The sequence below is a fragment of the Nyctereutes procyonoides genome, unplaced genomic scaffold (genome assembly GCF_905146905.1).
Source record: "Nyctereutes procyonoides isolate TBG_1078 unplaced genomic scaffold, NYPRO_anot_genome, whole genome shotgun sequence".
In the NCBI taxonomy this organism is placed as follows: domain Eukaryota; kingdom Metazoa; phylum Chordata; class Mammalia; order Carnivora; family Canidae; genus Nyctereutes; species Nyctereutes procyonoides.
Window position 1 is genome coordinate 1753480 of NW_026575049.1, and position 22275 is coordinate 1775754.

At 47.6% G+C, this 22275-nt stretch overlaps 1 protein-coding gene across 2 annotated transcripts; it reads right to left on the reverse strand.

Moving 5' to 3' along the window:
• Nucleotides 1–91: 91 nt before the first annotated feature.
• On the reverse strand, nt 92–6014 carry B4GALNT1 (beta-1,4-N-acetyl-galactosaminyltransferase 1). Of its 2 annotated transcripts, none has more exons than XM_055329464.1 (11): nt 5808–6014; nt 5079–5297; nt 4380–4544; nt 4153–4259; nt 3733–3773; nt 3425–3605; nt 2137–2235; nt 1807–1997; nt 1273–1413; nt 802–1042; nt 92–317 (listed from the first exon to the last, which is right to left on the reverse strand). In XM_055329464.1, exons 2-11 carry the CDS (start codon nt 5294–5296, stop codon nt 100–102), a joined length of 1602 nt encoding a protein of 533 aa, XP_055185439.1. In that variant the 5' UTR covers nt 5297; nt 5808–6014; the 3' UTR covers nt 92–99. The 2 variants fall into 2 exon arrangements, with proteins under 2 accessions (XP_055185439.1, XP_055185438.1); XM_055329463.1 differs by having other exon boundaries at nt 4153–4286.
• Nucleotides 6015–22275: the final 16261 nt, after the last annotated feature.

A 22275-nucleotide genomic window follows, 5' to 3' on the forward strand; every position in this document is an offset into this window, starting at 1 on the left:
GTCAGTGGAGTGGTCACTGGGTGGTGGGGTTTGCTAGAAATTCCTGGCAGGGACGAGGCGGCAGGCCCAGCCTGACAGTCTGAAGGCCCCGAGTGGCCGTCATTCTGAGGTCATGCACTGCAGCCGGTGTTTGAAGAAGAGTAGGCGGTGTTTGGCCACCTGACTCTCATCCAGTGATCCTGGGTAACGGTACCGGGCATAAGTCTCTGCCCCCACATCCCTTGATGTCCAAGGCAGCTTCAGCTTAGATGCATGATCCACAACGACGTCTGAGCAGGAGCCCACCCGAAGGGAACCAAGCCCATCCAGGAAGAATTCTGGGGGTGGAGGGAGGGAGAGTACTTAGTGAAGGGTCTGAAGGGTACAGAAAGCCAACCCTTCAGGGAGAACTGAGATTTGGGGTATGGAGGGTGCACATGAAGGGGCCCCATTTCCAGGGCCCTTGGGCTAGTAATTAATTCTTTGGGGTCTTAGTTTCACTCTTCTGTAAAATGGACTCCACATACTTAACCTTGTGCTTTGATAACGAGAGCGCCACCCAGGCCTCCCCAACACACACCTAAATGTACACTAGGTGCACTGAGCGGCTGCTCTAGGAGGGTGGCCTGAACAGGGGACGCAGCTAGCCGTGGAGTAAAGGTGGCGGGTGGCAGTGGCTGTGCTGGGCGTGGAGGCTTGAGTGGTGTGCGGCCCGGCAGGGTGGGCTCTTGGTAACTCTTGGTGGGCGCAGGATACGTGGTGCCTCCAGCGCCCCGGGGGCGCGGTGTCCCTGCGGCCCGGCCGGGAGGGGGCGCCACTCACCCAGATGCGCCACGCGGCTGAGGCGCGGGTCGAAGCCCACCTCGCGCACCTTGTCGGTGCGCGCCAGGAAGAAGTTGACCACGCCGTCGGTGACCACGCAGCCTGGAAAGCCCACGAGCTCGTGGTGGAAGCCACGCCTTTGCCGGAGGCAGTTCCCGTGGCCTGGCGCGCCGGGCTCCACGCTCAGCAGCTGCCGGTAGGTGGTGGCGAAGCCCGAGATCTCGCGCACCGCGCCGCCCACCTGCGGGCAGTGGGAGGGTGGCCAAGGGGGTGCAGGGACACGGGGGGGGGGAGTGGGGGCTGGACCTACACCCCCCCCCCCGGGTTCCCGGCCCATCCTCTCTCGCTCCACCCCTGAGGGGCCCCAGATCGCCCCAGGCTCTGCGGGCGGGCTCGCCGCGTGGTCCCCCGTGGGCCCGTCCCAGGGCCGCCCCGGCCTCCGTCTCCCACCCACCGCGGGCCCGCCCCTACCAGGTCCAGCGGCGTCCGCTCCAGCACGTCCACAAGCCTCTCGAGCCGCGTCCGCGCAGTGAAGACGAAGTCGTCGTCCACCCACAGGACGTACTTGGTGGTCACCTGTGATACGGCCAGGTTCCTGCCTGCGAACCAGCCCTGGGCGAGCGCATGGATGGTTGGTGAAGCTGCAGAGGAGGGCCCGGACCCGCGGCCACCTTTCCCTCTCTCCTGACGCCTCCCTGCACTTTAGTCCAGAGCTGCTTTCCCACTGCCAGGGCCCCGAGTCACCGTCCTGGGGCAAGGTGTTAGTGCCCCTCATTCATTCATGCATTCATCCCTCACCTATTCAGCGAGCGCTCACTAGGTGCTAAGCACGTTCTAAGAACGCAGTGCGAGCAAGGCAGGCAGGATTCCTGCTCCGCCGGAGCTCACGTCCCGGAATTGCCATGCCTAACAGGCACCCAGTAGTTCTGGAATCACTACTCTAGGGACTTCAGACACTGAAGGCGCCCTCTGGTGCACAGCGGTTCACCCTCCCTGGCTGCGCACCTTGCCAAAAGGCATGAGATAGTGCTCGATGTGGGGGCCTCTGATGCTCTCTGGCTTGTCGCTGTCGTCCGCGATGACCACGGTGACCGTTGGGTAGAAGCGGCGGATGCTGGCGATGAGCGCCCGTAGCCGATTGTAACGTAGGAAGGTCTTAGTGGCAATGGTGACCAGGGCGCTGATGTTGTACTGGGCTGGGAGTGAGGGGCAGGGTTAGGTGCAGAGACCCCGAGTGGGAAGCGGGGAGCAAGAAGACGTCTTCCCCCAGGGTCGCCCTCTCCCAACTTCTCCCCACCAGCACTGGAGTTAGGTCCCCACATGCATGAACCTCACCTCCCTGGGGTAGAGATCCTGGTGGGTAAAGCCGAGGGTTGGGAGGGTGTCTTATGCGGATGGTAAAGACAGCCTCATGTCCCTCCGTGGAGAACCGGACTGGGAAGAAAGGACACAAAGCCGTGCTCCTTAAGGCTGGGATAACATTCCCTTGTAAGTAAATCAATATTTAAGTGCCTAGTCTGTGTACCATCTTTCTGGGCCCTGGTGGACAGGAATGCAAAGTTTTTAGGCCCCTGGCACCAACATTCTAATGGGCGGGAGAAAGAAATAAAGTATTTAATTTTAAAAAACAGATTTAGGGGATCCCTGGGTGGCTCAGCAGTTTAGCACCTGCATTCGGCCCAGGTCGTGATCCTGGAGTCCTGGGATCGAGTCCCACATCGGGCTCCCTGTGTGGAGCCTCCTTCTCTCTCTGCCTGTGTCTCTGCCTCTCTCTCTCTCTCTCTCTCTCTGTCTGTCTCTCTCGAATAAATAAATAAATAAATTTTAAAAAAGATTTAATTAAAAGCTAACCTTATTGAGCATTTACTATGTGGCAGGCACTTTTTAAGTTACCTTAAATATGTGAACTCACTAATCCCCACGAGCTATCTATTAAGTAGATTCCCACTACAGAAAAAGGCATAGATAACTTAGGTAACTTGCCTACATTTACACAACTATTAAGCAACAAAATTGAGATAGGAACCTAGTCAGTCTGGTTTCAAGCTAAGTAAATAAAATTCAGACACTGGTAAGCATTGAATGGAAAATAAAACAAGTAATGTGATCATGAAGAGGAGACATCTGAGCTGAGATCCAAACGACAAGAAGGAGCCAGCCATGCAAAAATCTGGGGGAAGAGCATTCTAGGCAGAGGGAACAGCAAGTGCAAAGGCCCCAAAGTGGGAGCAGGTTTGGTGTAGCAAGCTTTGGAGAGCTGTGCCTCTTTTGCTAGAGGAGAAATGGGAGCTCTGGGCTATAAAGCCCTTTGCCCTCTAGTAAGTGGTGGGTTGGGAACAGAGCTTGAGTTGGGGCAGGTCACTTCCTGGGCCCCCATGGTTGGCCTGAAGGGGGGTACACACCCAAGGCTCGGGTTTCCCTTTGGCCTGCTCTGGCCCCAGATGAACAAAGGCCCCTTCTCTCCCTCCCTGGCCCTGCTGGCCTAGTTGAAATGCCCATTGTGTGACTGGGCAGCTCTGGCCATTGCCCGAATGTCTCCCACACCCTCTGTCACTTGCCCGCTCCAGCCCTTCTGGGCTCTCTGTTCACCCACCCTGCCCATGCCTCCACCCAGGCCTCACACCTGTGTCTGCTGTGTTTGCCTGGTAGCTTTGGCTGCTATAAATGACCAGTTGTAGCTGCCGGTTGAGATGGTCCAGCCCTGGGCTGGTGAGGGTGAGATCTGGCTGGCCTTCTCCATTGAGAGTCACTCCAGTCACTTCCCCTGCCACATCCCAGGTGCCCAAGGAGGCAGTCAGGTTCACCTGGGGGTGGGGGTTGGAGAACACCGGGTTAGGTCTCAGACCCTCTTGCCTCCCTGGTTTGGGCAGCCTGGGCTCCCTCCAGCATCCTCAATGCCCACCTGGCCTTCCCAGCCTCGTGTCCTCTTACCTGGTAAAGCTCCTGACCAGAAGCTGCCTGCAGGCTCAGCCCTGGGAGGAAGGAGAGGCAGTAAGAATCACAGCCAGCCTTCACTTTCTCTTCTCTCCCTCATCACACACAGCACACACCTTCTCACCATCCCTCTTTGTTGAGGCCACAGCAGGGCACATGCTGGGCCCGCAGCCTAGAGTAACTGATTTTTTACTCCTTCCCATTAAAGCAATAGCTCTTTATGGCCTGGGACCCCGGGATCATGACCTGAGCCCAGGCAGACACGCTTAACCAACTGAGCCCCCCAGGCACCCTCAAGTCCCGCTCATCAGGAGTTCCCCGCTTCCCATCCCAACCTTCCTTCATTCTTCCTCACCCAATCTTGAGCTCTGTCACCCCCAAGTGGCTTGGGTCATCCCCTAGACTCAGTCTCCCCACCTGGCACCAAGATGCTCCGGAGCGGCTGGACCTCCACACCCTGCAGAGGGTACTGAAGAGGGGAGTTGGCGGAGGCTATGAGCAGCAGGTCAGCGGCCGACTGGCTCCTGGCAGCGGAGTACAGAGAAGGAATCCTATGCGGAGGAGCTCTCCTTCCCATCACGCCCTCCCTCCCGGCCTCCCAGGCTCCACAGCTGCAGGGACACGCCCTCCTTTCAGGCTGGTACCTTGAAAGGAAGGCCTGGAACTCCTGCTCCCTGGAGGCAGAGGCAGCCCGCAGCTCCTGGGGGTCAAAGGCCTTGGTGAGGTCAATGGCTCGGACCTGCCTCTGGAAGGGGAGGTGAAGGCTCCCTCCGCTGGACTCACAACTGCAGTTGTTCCCAGAGAGCAGCCTGGAGGAGGGAGGGACGAAGGGTCATCAGAGCCCAGCCATACAGCTGCAGTCGCCCCACAAAGCATTTACACAGTGCCCCGCTCGCTGGCTTTCAACCCTGCCCATCCCATGTCTGTCCCCTTAAACACTGCTCTCCAAATAGTTCCCAGGAGGAGAGACCACCCATGGCATGACTCATCCCCCAAATCTGGATTTTACAGAGTGTAGAACAGGGCCAACTGCTAGAATTTCAGAGTGGCCTACCCACCGTTCAGTTCAGGACCCCACATGGGGCCCCTTTCACGTGGAACCGTCAGGGCCTCAGAAAGTCTTTGAGGACCTTCCTCCGCCTGCACATCCTCCCCTCCCATCACCACGACAAGGTTCTGGGAGGAGGGATTGTTTTTCCCCCAGCTCAAGACTTAGAACCCCCACCCCCACCCCCGCTCGTCGGGAGAAGCCAGACACCAGAGCTCAGCAGTGCGGGGAGACAAAGGCTACGCACGCCACCCCCCGCGGGGGCCGCTCTGCCGCCAGCACTCCTGGCACTCACCCCACCACTTGCTCCTTGATCCTGACGGGGATGTGTGCATAGCGGGGCTCAGGCGCGAGGTCCGGTAGTTCCGGCCTGGGGGGGCCCTGCAGGGGCGCCCACAGCGCCAGGGGTGCCCGGAGGCCCGGCGCGTCCCGGGTGCTCACGTACAGGAGCCCAAGCGAGGCGCAGGCGAGCAGCAGCACCAGCGCGTAGAGGGCCCGGCGGCCCAGCCGCATCCTGGCGGGCGGGAGGGAGGGTGAGAAGGGCGCGGCGGGGAGGCGTGGGCTGGGACCCCGCGGCCGGTGCTCCCCGAGCCTGCGGCCGGCTCCCGGCTCCCCGCGCCCTCCGCAGCGGCGCGCCGGGCTGCGCCTAGCGAATGGTTCCCCCGCCCTCCTCGCTTCCCTCCCGGGCCTCGCGGCTGCAGCCTCCTTTATTCTCCTCCCGCATCTCCGTCTCGGTGTCCTCCACGCCCAGGCCCGGCGCGTTGATGCAGGGGCCGCCGGACGCGGTGCCTGCGGGGCGGGGGGGCGAACCCCAGAACGCCCTGCCTCCGCGGGTCCTCGCCCGGCCGGCCCCGCCGCCCCCGCCCGAGCATCACCCGGCCCCCGGTGAGCTCCACACCTTGCCTGTCATGCAAAACGCAGAATCACGGGCGCTGTGGGTGCGGCGGGCGGTGTGACCTGGGCGCGCGGCGGCGAGCGCGCAGCCTCCGGCCGCAGCGCGACCCCATCCCGCGCGGGCACTGACCTGCCTAGGGCTGCAAGGCCGCCGCAGGGCTTCCGTCCGGGCTGCTGCAGGCTCTCGGCCCCGGCCGGGGGGTCCTCATGGGGCCGGAGGCGGCCTGGGCGGGGAGCCGGGCGCGAGCCTGGTCCGGGGGATCCTCTCCCGTCCCGGGCTCGCCCAGCCCCTCCCGCGCTCCGACGCTCCGACGCTCCGGGCTTTGTGGGCTGCGGCGCGCGGCGGTTCTGGGCGTTTCCTGCAGCGGGGAGGGTGGGGGGCGGGGGGGCGGACGGAGCTGAGAAACCGTGCACCCCAGCCCCGAGCTCCGCTTGCGAGGAGGGGAGGCTCAGGCGGCTCCCGGCGGCTCGGCTCCCGGGCGCGGTGCGGCGGCGGCTCCGGGGGCGCGGGGACCGCGGGCGCCCGGGCGCCTTCTGGTGGGCGCCGAGGACACTGCGGGGCGCCGCTCCCTTCTGGGCGCCCGGAGCCTCCGTGTCATCCAGATGGTAGACCGGGACCCGCCAAGAGGGCTTTGGAGGCGACGGGGCGGGGCGCCCTGCCACTCCATGTTAAGGAAGATTTGGGTGGGTAGGGTGCCATAAAAGAAACCAGACTAGGTCCTGGAAAATAAAGACTTTGCGTGGCTAACAAGGACGGGTTCACACCCTCCCTCCCGTCCTCCCCCCACCCCAATCAATTAGCAAACGATCCAGCAGTGATCCAAAGGCCTGCTTCCCCCAACTGCCCCTTACTGCAGACCTGCGGGAGGGAGGAAGTGGCTAGGCCGGCTCCCGGCTTCCGCACGCAAGCCTCGGACCCATACAGACTCCCTGCCCTACAGCAGGACTCACGGCACTACCCAAAGTCCTCTGGTTTCATGGTTCTAATAAAAGATGTGTCAAGATCTAGTAGAGAAAGAAAGACACCTTAAGGAGGGTAGAACACAATGAAAACGCGGGGGGCGGGGTGGCGAGGATGGGTTGTTCAATGAACTGACTGATCAGACGGAGGGAAGGGGGGCTTCTCACTCTCGTTATGCCAAAATAAATTCCAGATCTATCAAATTTTAATGTTAAAAACGAAACCAGTAAAGGAAATCATGGAGTTTTTGTGTTCTGTTCTGTTTTGTTTCTTTTTACAATCTTGCAGAGGAAGAAAAACTCTCTAAGCAAGATATAAAGGGAATCGTAATAAACTTGCCTATGCAAAAACCATGGGTGAAGGAATTTCTATAAGCAAACTTAAGATATAAATGACAAACTGTGAAAGGAACTTTTCCAACATGTAAGACAGATAAAGCTCTATTTTCCTCAAGAGCTCTGAAACATCAATAGGATGATCAACTACCTGAAAATGGACAAAAATCACGATTAGGCAGGTAACAGAAAAAATAAAAATGGCTTTTAAATGTATAAAATTATACTTGACCTTATTCATAATAAATGAAATGCAAAATAGACAGTGAAATTTTTAACACAATTTTTGCAACATTGACTATATTCTCTATGTTGTGCTTTTCATCCCAGTGAATTATTTATAACCAGGAGTTTATACCTCTTAATCCTTTTCACCTGTTTCACCTATCACACCACCCCCTGAAATGTTGGCTACCAAGTTAGTGAAGGCCAAAGAGTTTGCTAACACACTGCATGGTCACAGGTATGTGGAGAAACAGCCTGTGCCATACATTGTTGTGAGTGTAAATTAATACAACTTAGGAGAGCAATTGGCAAATCTATTAACATTTAAAGTGTTAGTCTTTTACATTGTAAATATTAATCATTTTAAAATTTAAAGATCTAGCTCACTCAGACAATGGGACACTGGGCTACACTATATCTACTGATACTGAATGATCTCCAAAGTTGCTAAGCAGAAGCAAGCAGATTCAGGACAGCATATATAATTGGCTCCTATGCGTGGGTTTTAGCTTTTGGGCTGGGCCGAAGTCTGGATATGAGGTGCTGCCATAACAGAAACCTGAAATTGTGGGAATGGCTTTGGACCTGGGGCTTGGCAGAAGCAGGAGGGAATTTGAGGAGTGTCAGTGAAGATCAAGAAATATTGAAGATCTTGTGAGAAGTCAGATGGCCTTTGAGGATGTTGCAGTTGCAGGGAAGTGGACAAAGTAAGAGAACCCAAGGAACAGAGATCTTGCTATGTTTGGCAATTCTGGTACCTGTGGTGGGGTGGGAGGTAGAAACCTCACCAAATGAACTGAAGATCTCACTGAGAAGATGTCTAAGCAGCATATTGAAGGTGCCATCTGGTCTCTTTTTGCTGCTGACAGTCAAAATGAAAAGCAAGAGATAAGCTAAAGGAAGGCATGTTGAACAGAAAGGAGCTGGGGATTGCTAGGTTGGACACTATTAGCCTCCCCAAGGACCAGTGATACTAAAATCCAAAGATGGCTTCCGGGCAAAGATCATATCTAGGGAACTCTCGAGAAAACAGGATCTGAAAATAATGCCAAGGATGTGAATGCAAATTCTCTGTGAAGGGATGCCTGGGTGGCTCAGTGGTTGAGCGCCTTCAGGCTCAGGTCGTGATCCAGAGGTCCTGGGATCAGTCCTGCATCAGGGGTACCCCCCAGCAGGGAGCCTGCTTCTCCCTCTGCCTGTGTCTCTGCCTCTCTCTCTGTGTCTCTCATGAATAAATAAATAAAATCTTAAAAAAAAAAAAACCACAAATCCTTTGTTAAGAAAGATCTGAGGCAGTGCCTCAGTGGATGGTTCCATCTGATAATAAGACTTTTAAGAAGGCGTTGTCTGTCCACAGTCCATGCAGAAGCCCAAAGTAGCTATGGTTTTCTTGTAATTAGTGAGTTAATCTCAGTAAGATTCATAGAATACCCATAAAGATTTTAAGAGAACTGTTCGCAGAATTTTATTGTGATATGCGAATTCTCTTATCATTCTGATAGAATACAGTTTGCTGTTTCACGGCCCCAAATTTGTGGAAATGTATTACACAGCAGCCAATAACTAATACAGACTATTCTATAGCACTGAGAGTGGATGGTCTCCAACGATACACAATAACTCATGATGCTGAAAGAAAACGCAAATACAGATTACGTTCTGTGTGATACTATTTATTAAATGGTATAACTACTTACTAAATACATGCAAAACTAATGTATGATATTTGTAGTAAGGGCAGCCCTGGTGGCGCAGAGGTTTACTGCAGCCTTCAGCCCAGGGCCTGATCCTGGAGACCCGGGATCGAATCCCACGTCGGGCTCCCTGCATGGAGCCTGCTTCTCCCTCTGCCTGTGTCTCTGCCTCTGTGTGTGTGTGTGTGTGTGTGTGTGTGTGTCATGAATAAATAAATAACATCTAAAAAAAAAAGAAAGATGATATTTGTAGTAAGGATTATAATTCTCTCCAAAGGAGGGGAATATTATCTACAAGGGGGTAAAGGCAATCTGGGTCCTGGTATTAAAATTATGTTTCTACATCTGAGTGCTGATGATACAAATGTGTTTATTTTGTGAAAATATGCTGAGCTGCATACTTACAATCTGTATACTTTACTGTAGGTATATCATACATGAATAAAAGTTCAAAAATATGTGAGAACAGGGATCCCTGGGTGGCGCAGCGGTTTGGCGCCTGCCTTTGGCCCGGGGCGCGATCCTGGGGACCCTGGATCGAGTCCCACGTCGGGCTCCCGGTGCGTGGAGCCTGCTTCTACCTCTGCCTATGTCTCTGCCTCTCTCTCTCTCTCTCTGACTATCATAAATAAATTAAAAAAAAAAGGAAACCAAGTTGGATTCCTTTAAAAAATAAAAAAAAAATAAAAAAACAAAAATATGTGAGAACAATTGTAGTCTGCTTTTGGAAATATTCAGAAAGGATTTTCTTTGGGGCGCTTGGGTGGCTCAGTTGGTTAAGTATCTGACTCTTGATTTTGGCTCACATCATGATCTCAGGGTTGTGAGATAGAGCCCCCACATTGGGCTCCATGCTGGGCGAGGAGTCTCCTTGAAATTCGCTCTCTTCCTTTCCCTCTGCCCCTCCCCCCTCAGAAAGAAAGGATTTCCTTTTTTTAAATTTAAAATTCAATTAATTACCATATACTGTATTACTAGTTTCATCGGTGGAGGTCAGTGATTCATCAGTCTTATATGATACCCAGTGCTCATTATACCAGGTGCCCTCCTTAATGCCCATCACCCAGTTACCCCGTCCCCCCACTCCCTCCCCTCCAGTGAGCCTCCAGTGTTTCCTCTGGTTAAGAGTCTCTTATGGTTTGTCTCCCTCTCTGATTTCATCCTGTTTTATTTTTCCCTCCCTTTCTCTATAATCCTGTTTTGTTTCTTAAACTCCACAGATAAGTGAGATCATATGGTAATTGTCTTTCTCTGATTGACTCATTTCACTTAGCACAGTACCCTCTAGTTCCATTCACATCATTGCAAATGGCAAGACTTCATTTTTTTTTTTGATGCTTGAGTCGTATTCCATTGTATATACATACCACATCTTTATCCATTCATCTGTCAATGAACATCTGGCCTTTTTCCAGTTTGCCTATTATGAACATTGGGGTGCAGGTGTCCCTTCAGATCACTACATTTTGTATCTCTGGAGTAAATATCTAATAGTGCAATTGCTGGGTTATAAGGTAGCTCTTTGAGGAACCTCCTTGCTGTTTTCCAGAGTGGCTGCACCAGCTTGCATTCCCACCAACAGTGCAAGAGGGTTCCCCTTTCTCTGCATCCTTGCCAACATCCATCGTTACCTGACTTGGTAATTTTAGCCATCCTGACTGGTGTGAGGTGGTATCTCATTGGGGTTTTGTTTGTCTTTCCCTGATGCTGAGTGATGTTGAGCATTTTTTCATGTGTCTGCTGGCCATGTGTGTCTTCTTCAGAGAAATGTCTGTTCATGTCTCCTGCCCATCTCTTGATTGGATTATTTGTTCTTTGGGTGTTGAGTTTGATAAGTTCTTTTTTTTAAAGATTTTATTTATTTATTAATCACACACACACACACACACACACAAATACAAACACAGAGGCAGAGACACAGGCAGGGGGAGAAGCAGGCTCCATGCAGGGAGCCTGATATGAGACTCCATTCCAGGACTCCAGAATCATGCCCTGAACCGAGGGCAGACACTTTAAGCACTGAGCCACCCAGGAGTCCCTGATAAGTTCTTTATAGATTTTGGATACTGGCCCTTTAAGTGATAAGACATTTGCAGTTATCTTCTCCCATTCTGTCAGTTGTCTTTTGGTTTTGTCCACTGTTTCCTTTGCAGCGCAAAAGCTTTTAATCTTGATGAAGTCCCAATAATTCATTTTTGCCTGTTTCCCTTGCCTTTGGAGACATGTCTAGCAAGAAGTTGCTTGGCTGAGGTCACAACAGAGGTTGCTGCCCGTGTTCTCCTCTAGGATTTTGATTCCGCTCTCACTCTTAGGTCTCTCATCTATTTTGAGTCTATTTTTGTGCATGGTGTGAAAAAATGGGCTTGTTTCATTCTTCTGCTGTCCAATTTTCCCAACACCACGTGTTGAAGAGACTTTTTCTTTTTCCATTGGATATTCTTTCCTGCTTTGTCAAAGATTGGTTGACTAGAGTTGAGGGCCCATTTCTGGGTTTTCTGTTCTGTTCCATTGATCTAGGTGTCTGTTTTTGTGCCAGTACCATGCTATCTTGATGATCACAGCTTTGTAATACAGCTTGATGTCCAGAATTGTGATGCTATCAGCTTTGGTTTTCTTTTTCAACATTTCTTTGGCTAATTGAGGTCTTTTATGGTTCCATAAAAATTTTAGGATTATTTGTCCCAATTCTGTGAAAAAGGTTGGTGGTATTTTGATAGGGATTGCATTGAATGTATGGATTGCTGTAGGTAGCATAGATATTTTAACAATATTTGTTCTTCCAATACATGAGCATGGAACGTTTTTCCATTTCTTTGCGTGTTCCTCAATTTCTTTCATGAGTTTTCTATAGTTTTCTGAATACAGGTACTTTGCCTCTTTGGTTACATTTATTCTGAGGTATCTTATGGTTTTTGGTTCAGTTGTAAATGGGATCAACTCCTTAATTACTCTTTCTTCTGTCTCATCATTAGTGTATAGAAAGCCAACTGGTTTCTGTGCATTGATCTTATATCCTGCCACTTTGCTGAATTCCTGTATGCGTTCTAGTAATTATGGGATTATTTGTCCCAATATTTGTCTTTTGAGTTTTCCAGATAGCATATCATGTCATCTGCAAAGAGTGAGAGTTTGAGTTCTTCTTGCCAATCCAGATGCCTTTTACTTCTTTCTGTTGTCTGATTGTTTAGGTAGGACTTCTAGTACTAATGTTGAACAGCAGTGGTGATTGTGGACATCCCTGCCATGTTCCTGACCTTAGGGGAAAAGCTCTGTTTTTCCAAGAAAGGATTTCCTTTAAGCAGGACACAAAATTGCAATTGGGTGGTTTTTCTGATAGTCGCCTTGGGTTACTCATGTAGCTGCAGCCATCTGGCAGCTCAGCTGGGGCTAGATAATACAAGTTGCCATCACTCCCATGATGGGAGGTTGCTATTGGCTCTTGGTCAAACTTCTCTTTTCATGTGGCCTTTCACCCTCCAGATAAGCTAACATGGGGCAAGGCAATCTCAGGGCAGCAAATGGGTAAGAGTGGAAGCTATAAAGTCCGCCTTGCTTGTAGTTCACACAGCATTCTCTCTCTCTCTTGATATAAATATAAATATATATATTTTATTATTCATTTGTCAAACAAATCACCTGGCTGAATCTCAGATTCAATGAGTGCCTAAACCCCACTTATTGATGAATGTGGCTGTAAATAATTGGTGACTTTAGAAAATCTACCACTATCACTAATAACCAAATTTTGCAAGTCCAGGAGCTGTTGCTTAATTGGTACTTTTAGAAAGGAAAGGTGTCTTAATAACTGTGCCAACATTACAAGGAGTGATGCTCAGAAATGGCAGAGCTATGTACATAAACATTGCCTAGAAGTAAACACACACTAGTAGTAATCAACAAAAGACCCAAATCTAATACTCCTTTCCACTAAAAGGCACATGCCTCCTTGGATGCATTCCCAGTTTTATCCCAGGGTTGGTACGGGAAAAATTAAAGATGAACCTGCAATGTCAGAAAGCAATGAAGTACTATAAAAAAGGCGGGGGGGAGCATGTTAAAAGGAGTCAGCTTGAAAGGGCTTCTACTACATGAATATGGGAAAGTTTGAGCACCAAAATAATTTAGGATAGGAATGAATTATAAACCATTCACAAAACAGAAATCCATGATCCACACTGATAAATAAATAAATAAATAAATAAATAAATAAGCCAACCAATGCATACAAACAAAGGGATGGAATGGAAAATAATTTTGCAGCTATCATAGTAAAAATTGGGTTGGGCTAGAATCATCAATGAGTGCTAATTCTAAGCAGCAGGGGAAGTTTGCTATTATCGATGAGGGGCAGACGCATACTGTGTGCCTGCAGATGTGTTACCTGGAGAAAGACAGGGCATCACCTCTGTAGTTTTCTGGCTGGGATGTATAACTGGATCCTAAATGTGAGCAAACACACAGACCCCAAGTGAGGAATATTTTAGATATATGAAGGACACTAGTCAGTCAGTCTTTTTTTTTTTAAGATTTGTGGGTATTCATTTATTTGAGAGACAGAACAGAGAGAGAGAGAGAGAGCACAAGGGAGGGGGTGCGGGCAGAGGGAGAGGAGGAAGCAGGCTCCCCACTGAGGAGGGAGCCAGGATGCTCAACCTACTGAGCCAGCCATGAGCTCCTAGCCAGTCTTTTTTTTTTTTTTTTTTATGTCAATGTCATGAGAAATAAAGGAGAGCTGAGGAACTGTTTCAGGTAAAAGACTAAAGAAGCAGTCAAATGCAACATGTGGTCCCAAACTGCATCCTGTCCTTGAGGGGAAAAATGTTATAACAGATATTTTGGGGGACACCTGATCAAATTGGATTGTAGGTCATAGCTTAAAGTTTGGTTTTCATTAAAAGATAAATGAAGGGGGGGATCCCTGGGTGGCGCAGAGGTTTGGCGCCTGCCTTTGGCCCAGGGCGCGATCCAGGAGACCCGGGATCGAGTCCCACGTCGGGCTCCCAGTGCATGGAGCCTGCTTCTCCCTCTGCCTGTGTCTCTGCCTCTCTCTGTGTGTGTGTGTGACTATCATAAAAAAAAAAAAAAGATAAATGGAGGGGCACCTGGGTGGCTCATTCAGTTAAGCATCTGCCTTGGGCTCAGGTTATGATCCTGTGGTCCTGGCATCTAGCCCCTCCTTGGGCTCCCTGCTTAGTGGGAGTCTGCTTCTCCCCCTCCCGCTGCCCCTCCCTCCCGCTCATGCTCTCTCTCAGTCCCTTTCTCTCTCAATAAATAAATAAAAATATTTTTAAAAAGAATAATGGTAAACATTAAATCTCCTGAAATTGATAACTGGTTACCTAAGAAAATACCCTTGTTCTTAGAACCCATACCCTGAAGTGTTAAGGGATAAAGTGGCATGATGTGTGCAATCTACTTTCAATTTGCTTGGAAAAAACAAATGATACAATGTGTAATGTGTATGTGTTGTATATATATATATGTATATATTTATATATAGGTACATGTGGTATACATAATATATAATTTATATTGTATTCATTTAATAACTATTCATGACACTTTATATGAGCTGTACACCATATGTAATACATTAAACAATAATTTGTGTATATGCGTATGTATATACATATATAGAGAGAAAGGGGAAGAGTGATAAAAACAAATATGACAAAATGTCAAAAAATGGTGAAGCTACATGGAGACACTGTATATATTTTCCTTTTTTTAAAATTTTATTTATTTATGATAGTCACACACACACACACAGAGAGAGAGAGAGAGGCAGAGACACAGGCAGAGGGAGAAGCAGGCTCCATGCACCGGGACCCCGATGTGGGATTCGATCCCGGGTCTCCAGGATCACGCCCTGGGCCAAAGGCAGGCGCCAAACCGCTGCACCACCCAGGGTTCCCCCAAAGCAAAAATTTAAAAAGAAAGTCTTGCTCCTGCACAATTTAAGTGGAAAGTGAGCATCTATTTAGTAATTCAGTTATGGTGAGAAATTGTTCCCGCGCATTACTGTCACATGTATAAAAATTGAGTAATAAAAAATTTTAACAGTGAAATTATAATAATTTAGAATTTCTTTTTTTTAAAGATTTATTTATGATAGAGAGAGAGAGGCAGAGACACAGGAGGAGGGAGAAGCAGGCTCCGTGTGGGGAGCCCGATGTGGGACTTGATCCCAGGACTCCAGGATCGCACCCTGGGCCAAAGGCAGGCGCTAAACCACTGAGCCACCCAGGGATCCCCTAATTTAGAATTTCTAACAGAACTTGTGCTAGTCCTTGTATCTCAGCATTTCTTTTTTTGATGGTGATATTCAGCCTCAGCTGAATAGTGACTTTCTCTCTCTCTCTTTTCCCCTGCACTTGCACACGCGCACACACATACACACCCATTCCTATTGCTGAGTTAATTGCAGACATTGTGACTTTCTACCCCTAAATATTAAAATATTAAAATACCCTAAAATAATTCCAGTCAACGAGTGCTTATTGCATTTCTTTTTCATGCCTCTTTAGTTTCCTTATCTTTGAGGATGTTAAATATGTTTATTTCAATTTTTTTTTGGGGGGGGGAGTTGCTCTATTATTTCCATTTACTCTAGAGTGAATTCTCTTGTTCCCTGAGCTTGTTGACTACCTGTTATGGTGTTAAGGCCTGGGTGGCTCAACCCATTAAGTGGCTGCCTTCCGCTCAGGTCATGATTCCAGGGTCCTGGGATCCAGCCCCGCATCGGATTCCCTGCTCCGGCCTGCTTCCCCCTCTGCCTGCTGCTCCCCTGGTTTGTGGGCTCTCTCTCTTTCAAATAAATAAATACAATCTTAAAAAAAAACACACAAAACAGAAAAAAAAAAACGAAACTCAATCGAAAACACTGCTTTAGGCAGAACTTTTAGAATCACCTCCCAGTCTCCAGAATCATACAATTCTTTTGGTATCAGCAAAACTGCGGTCACAATCGCAACAAACTTCCGAAAACAGGAAGCTACAAACTGCAGAACCCTTAGCCTGTACTACAATTTACATCCCACAAAGTGGACACTTGCCATTCGGGGTCATCCCTCCTCTCCCAATTTAGGGCTTGTCTCAATTCATGTTTCCTTGACACGTGTTCGATTGATAAAGGAACATTAACTGCAAGGAATTCAGAGAAATGTAGTTTTTAGCAGTCCAGCTTCTGCCGCACACCCCGACACATGGGAAAGGGCTGTAATGGATACGAAGTGCGCCAGTCCGTGTTGGAGCTGGAAGCTTTCCTCTCTCTCTGCTGCGTGTCCCCAAACCGAGTGGTTTTATGACTGTCCCCCCAGTCCAGAATGCAGGTTTATATTGAACACACAAGGGATCTGGATCCAGGTGTGATGCAGCCAACTACAGGCCTAGTCTAATCCAGCGTGGTAGCCTAGAGGGCTGGGTAGCCTAAGTCTCTCTGCAATCTCTCCAGGCAAGCAGCTCTACGTGCATAGAGCCCAGCCCGGGTCACAACCTCATACAACCACCTGTCACACCGCAGAACATCCGCTGACTTTCCAAAGAGCTGGCTCCTGGGCTGCTATTTCTTTCCCCTGTGATGTCAGCCCCTAGCCCGCATATCTCCATTTCCAGTTCAAGGAGATGCTTTTTTTTTTGGTTTTGGTTTTGGTTCTTATCATGGATTCTCTTTTTAATATATAATTATCTCATTTTATCTGAAGGGAAGGGAGGATTTTCTCTTGAATTCTCTCAGTCCTATGATGGGAAGTGACCCTATAAAATCTGTCTGCTTATAAATTTCCTCCTTCTTTTCCATGAAATAACTTTCCTCTCCTTTGTTTGCAGAACCAGCTTATGGTTTTTGCCATAGGCTGCTTGTCCCAAATTGCAACTCTCTGCTATTCCTGAATAAACCCATATTTACTGGTAAAATAACAGTTTAATTTTTTTGAACAGTAATTTAAAGTAACAGTTTTATTTTTAAGGTCAATATTACTTGATGATCAGAAGTGGGATCCAGAAAAGACCCCCAACAATCAGAGGCTGGTGAGCATACAGGTGCCAGAACCCACAGAACTTTCTTGCCCACTCTGGAGTTTGAGAGTGAGTCTCTCCTGCATCTCAAGCTCTGCTCTTTTTGTCCTTTGATCTCTCCTGGCTTTATTCAGGATCTATCCTAAGGCTTTGTCTTTCCTTAAAGATATTTTTTTTAATTTATTTATGATAGGCACACAGTGAGAGAGAGAGAGAGGCAGAGACATAGGCAGAGGGAGAAGCAGGCTCCATGCACCGGGAGCCCGACGTGGGATTCGATCCCGGGTCTCCAGGATCGCGCCCTGGGCCAAAGGCAGGCGCTAAACTGCTGCGCCACCCAGGGATCCCGGCTTTGTCTTTCCTAAGAGTACTCTTTTGGCCATTGGTCCTATACCCTTTTGGAACCAGACAGTTCCTGCTATTTAAGATTTTTTTTTTTCTTTTTGCTCTACAGAAAAACCTCTAAGAAATGATCCCAGGGGTGCCTGGGTGGCTCAGTCAGTTAAGGTCTGCCTTCAGCTCAGGTCATGATCTCAGGGTCCCAGGATCCAGCTCTGCATCAGGGTCCCTGCTCAGTGGGGAGCCTGCTTCTCCCTCTCCCTTTCCCTTGGCCTCTGCCTCTGCCACTGCTCCTGCTTGTGCTCTCTTTCTCTCTGTCAACTAAATAAATAAAATGTTAAAAAAAAAGAAAAATAAATGAGAGATTCTGGTCATCTAAATGCTTTGAGGGCACCCTCCCTTCTGGGCCTCTGGCCAGTCTGACAATTAAAAACTGCTGTTTTGGGGTGCCTGGCTGGCTTAGTCAGAAGAGCATATGACTCTTGATCTCAGGGTTATGGGTTGGAGCTCCATGTTGGCACAGAGATTACCTAAGAAAAAAAATACAAACCTCCCCCCTACCCAGCAAAATTCCAACAAAAAAAACCTCTGGTTTTTCCTTGTGTACATTGCTAACTAAATGGACCGATTTAACTAAAAGTAATTAAGGAACACCAATGGCCGTCATAGGGAACTTTCTATCTCCCTAAATTTACTTTTCTCCAAGCAGAATTGGGCAGTAGTAGCTCTAAATGGTTAAAACTGAACAGGATGCCTGTTTTGGTTGGTACTTTGAAGCTTCCAAGAGTTACTAGGAATCTAAAATTGCCTCTCTGCAAAATACAATTTCTAGATTAACAGAGGGAAACAAACCTTGGAGAAGGACAAAAAAGGCTTCTGAGGTCTTTTTCTCCCCTCTCATTTTCTTTATCTTCAAACACTGAGCAGCCACCACGTGCCCAGGGCCCCTCAGGGGGCTGTCACCCACCTTCCCTTCTGCACCACCTCCTCCTTCTCTAGATGCTCAGTTTCCCCATTCTAATTCCTTCATCGAACTTCCCCACCTTCCTAACCTCTTCCCCTTCCTATTCCTCTGAACTCATTAGAACCTGTCCCTTTAAAGTTAAGTCTTCTGAGGCTCCAAATAAACCCCAATTTCTTATGTTTCCGAATTAAGGAGTTTCTTTTTTTTTTTTAAAGATAATAGTGATTTCTTCTATTAAAAAATTTTATTGGAGTTCAATTTGCCAACTTTTAGCATAACACCCAGTGCTCATCCCTCCAAGTGCCCCCTCAGTGCCCATCACACAGTCACCCCAACCACCTGCCTGCCTCCCTTTCCACTACCCCTTGTTCATTTCCCAGAGTTAGGAGTCTCTCATGTTTTGTCACCCTCACTGATATCTTCACTCATTTTCTCTCCTTTCCCTTTATTCTCTTTCACTAATTTTATATTCCCCAAATGAATGAGACCATATAATGTTTGTCCTTTTCCGATTGACTTCTTTCACTCAGCATAATACCTTCCAGTTCCATCTACATGGAAGCAAATGGTGGATATTTGTCATGTCTAATGGCTGAGGAATTTTCCATTGTATACATAGACCACAGCTTCTTTATTAAGGAGTTTCTTAAAGTGACTGAGGATCCCCTTAGGTTTGCTGGAGAATTTGGCAGTTATTCAAACTTACCAACCTGGGTTCTCAAATTTATATCAGGTAGTCCACATGCTTGTTGGTGAGGGCCAGGCCAAACACTGGATGAAACTTGCCCAATCGGAACACCATGAACAGGATTTAGAAAAACAAGACCCTAACTTTGGGCAAAATGCTAGAACCGTCGCTGAAAACCTTCACCAAGCAATTGCAGTTGTTTTTCCAAAGGCTGTTGATTGGAACAAAGTTTAGGATTTCTCACAAAAATCTGATGGGTCTCTTTATGACTATTATAATCAATTTCAGATTGTTTTCAGAAAAAATTCTGGATTTTCCTTAGACATACTTTTAAATATTTTATTTATTTATTCATGAGACACACACACACACACACACACACAGAGAGAGAGAGAGAGAGAGAGAGAGAGAGAGAGGCAGAGACATAGGCAGAGGGAGAAGCAGGCTCCATGCAGAAGCTTGATGCAGGACTCGATCCCAGGACCCCAGCATCACTCTCTGATCCAAAGGCAGACACTCAATCACTGAGCCACCCAGGCGTCCCTGGATTTCCTTTAGATATTGAATTCACTCTGGTAGCCTTTGACTCTATGTTTACTAGTGGGCTGAACTGGGAGCTTTTTCTTCATTAAAAGAATCAGGATGAAAAATAAAAAATAAAAAAAATAAAAGAATCAGGATGGAATGGGAGACTATGTCCACTCCAGATTTAATTTGGCACATTAGCTCACTCACATCTTGGATGAGACACCTAAAGGAAGATTGATTAAGATTTTTAATATTTGGGGATCCCTGGGTGGCTCAGCAGTTTAGCGCCTGTCTTTGACCCAGGGCGTGGTCCTGGAATCCCATGATCGAGTCCCACATCGGGCTCCCTGCGTGGAGCCTGCTTCTCCCTGTGCCTGTGTCTCTGCCTCTCTCTCTCTCTCTCTCTCTCTCTCTTTCTCTGTCTCTCATGAATAAATAAATAAAATCTTAAAAAAAAGATTTTTAATATTCAACTCTGGCAAATGGAGGGCCCTAAACAAAACAAAAACCTCAGAGTTTCTGTAATTATTGCAAAGAGCCAGGGCACTGTCAAAAAGATTGTTACAAATTTTTTAAAATTTAAATTAAAAAATAAACTAAAATTTAAATTCAATTAATTAAAAAAATAAAAAAATAAATTCAATTAATTAACATATCGTGTATTATCAGTCTCAGAGGTAGAGTTCATCAGTCTCATATAACACCCAGTACTCACTACATCATGTGCCCTCCATAATGCCCATCACCCAGTTACCCCGTCCCCCCATCCCCTCCCCTCCAGTGATCCTCAGTTTGTTTCCTCTGGTTAAGAGTCTCTCATGGTTTGTCTCTCTTTCTGATTTCATCTTGTTTTATTTTTCCTTCCCTTCCCCTATGATCCTCTGTTTTGTTTCTTAATTTCCACATATGAGTGAGATCACATGATAATTGTCTTTCTCTGATTGACTCATTCCACTTAGCACAGTACCCTCTAGTTCCATCCACATCATTGCAAATGGCAAGACTTTATTTTTTGATGGCTGAGTAGTATTCCACAATATATCTATATCTATCTTTCTATATCACATTCATCTGTTGATGAACATCTGGACTCTTTCCATAGTTTGCCTATTATGAACATTGCTGCTATAAACATTGGGGAGCAGGTACTCCTTCAGAGCACTACATTTTGTATCTTTGGAGTAAACACTTAAGAGTGCAATTGCTGGGTCTTAGGGTAGCTCTATTTTCAATTTCTTCTTAAAAGATTTTATTTATTTATTCATGAGAGGCACACAGAGAGAGGCAGATGAAGAAGCAGACTCCCTGCGGGGAGCCTGATGTGGGACTCGATCCCAGGACCCCGGGATCATGTCCTGAGCTGAAGGCAGACGCTTAACCACTGAGCCACCCAGCAGTCCCTATTTTCAACTTTTTGAGGAACCTTCATACTATTTTTCAGAGTGGCTGCACCAGCTTGCATTCCACCAACAGTGTAAGAGGGATCCCCTTTCTCCGCATCCTTGCCAACATCCATCGTTTCCTGACTTGGTAATTTTAGCCATCCTGACTGGTGTGAGGTGATATCTCATTGGGATTTTGATTCATATTTTTCTGATGCTGGGTGATGTCGAGCATTTTTTCATGTGTCTGCTGGCCGTGTGTGTCTTCTTCAGAGAAATGTCTGTTCATGTCTCCTGCCCATCTCTTGATTGGATTATTTGTTCTTTGGGTGTTGAGTTTGATAAGTTCTTTACAGATTTTTGGATACTGGCCCTTTAAGTGATAAGACATTTGCAGTTATCTTCTCCCATTCTGTTGGTTGTCTTTTGGTTTTGTCAACTGTTTCCTTTGCAGAGCAAAAGCTTTCAATCTTTTTTTAAAAAAAATTTTATCTATTTACTCATGAGAGACACACAGAGAGAGGGAGAGACACAGGCAGAGGGAGAAGAAGGCTCCCCCTTCGAGGAGTTGAACCCCGAGATCATGACCTGAACCAAAGGCAGATGCTCAACCACTGAGCCACCCAGGTGCCCCCAAAAGCTTTTAATCTTGATGAAGTCTCAATAATTCTTTTTTGCCTGTTTCCCTTGCCTTTGGAGACATGTCTAGCGAGAAGTTGCTTGGCCAAGGTCACAGAGGTTGCTGCCTGTGTTCTCCTCTAGGATTTTGATGGATTCCTGTCTCACATTTAGATCTCTCATCCATTTTGAGTCTATTTTTGTGCATGGTGTGAAAAAATGGGCTTGTTTCATTCTTCTGCATGTGGCTGTCCGATTTTCCCAACACCATTTGTTAAAGAGACTGTCTTTTTTTATTTTGCCATTGGATATTCTTTCTTGCTTTGTCAAAGATTGGTTGACTATAGAGTTGAGGGTCCATTTCTGGGTTCTCTATTCTGTCCCATTGATCTATGTGTCTGTTTTTGTGCCAGGACCATGCTGTCTTAATTACAGCTTTGAAATATAGCTTGAAGTCCAAAATTGTGATGCCACACCAGCTTTGATTTTCTTTTTTAACATTCCTTTGGCTACTTGGAGTCTTTTCTGATTCCATACGGATTTTAGGATTAGTTGTTCCAACTCTGTGAAAAAAGTTGATGATATTTTGATAGGGATTGCATTGAATGTATGGATTACTCTAGGTAGCATAGATATTTTAACAATATTTATTCTTCAAAGGAGAATTACAGATCGATATCCCTGATGAAGATGGGTGCAAAAATTCTCACTGAGACACTAGCCAATAGGATCCAACAGTACATTAAAAAAATTATTCACCAGGATCAAGTGGGATTTATTCCTGGGCTGCAAGGGTGGTTCAACAGCTGCAAATCAATCAATGTGATATGCTACATTAGTTTTTTTTT

Coding starts and splice junctions, on each gene's coding strand:
- B4GALNT1 (XM_055329463.1), bottom strand. CDS start 5,296: ATGCGGCTGGGCCGCCGGGCCCTCTACGCGCTGGTGCTGCTGCTCGCC. Junction 1,043..1,272: donor AGCGGACGCCGCTGGACCTG/GTAGGGGCGGGC, acceptor CACTGCCCGCAG/GTGGGCGGCGCGGTGCGCGA. Junction 318..801: donor CAGCCGCGTGGCGCATCTGG/GTGAGTGGCGCC, acceptor CTCCACCCCCAG/AATTCTTCCTGGATGGGCTT.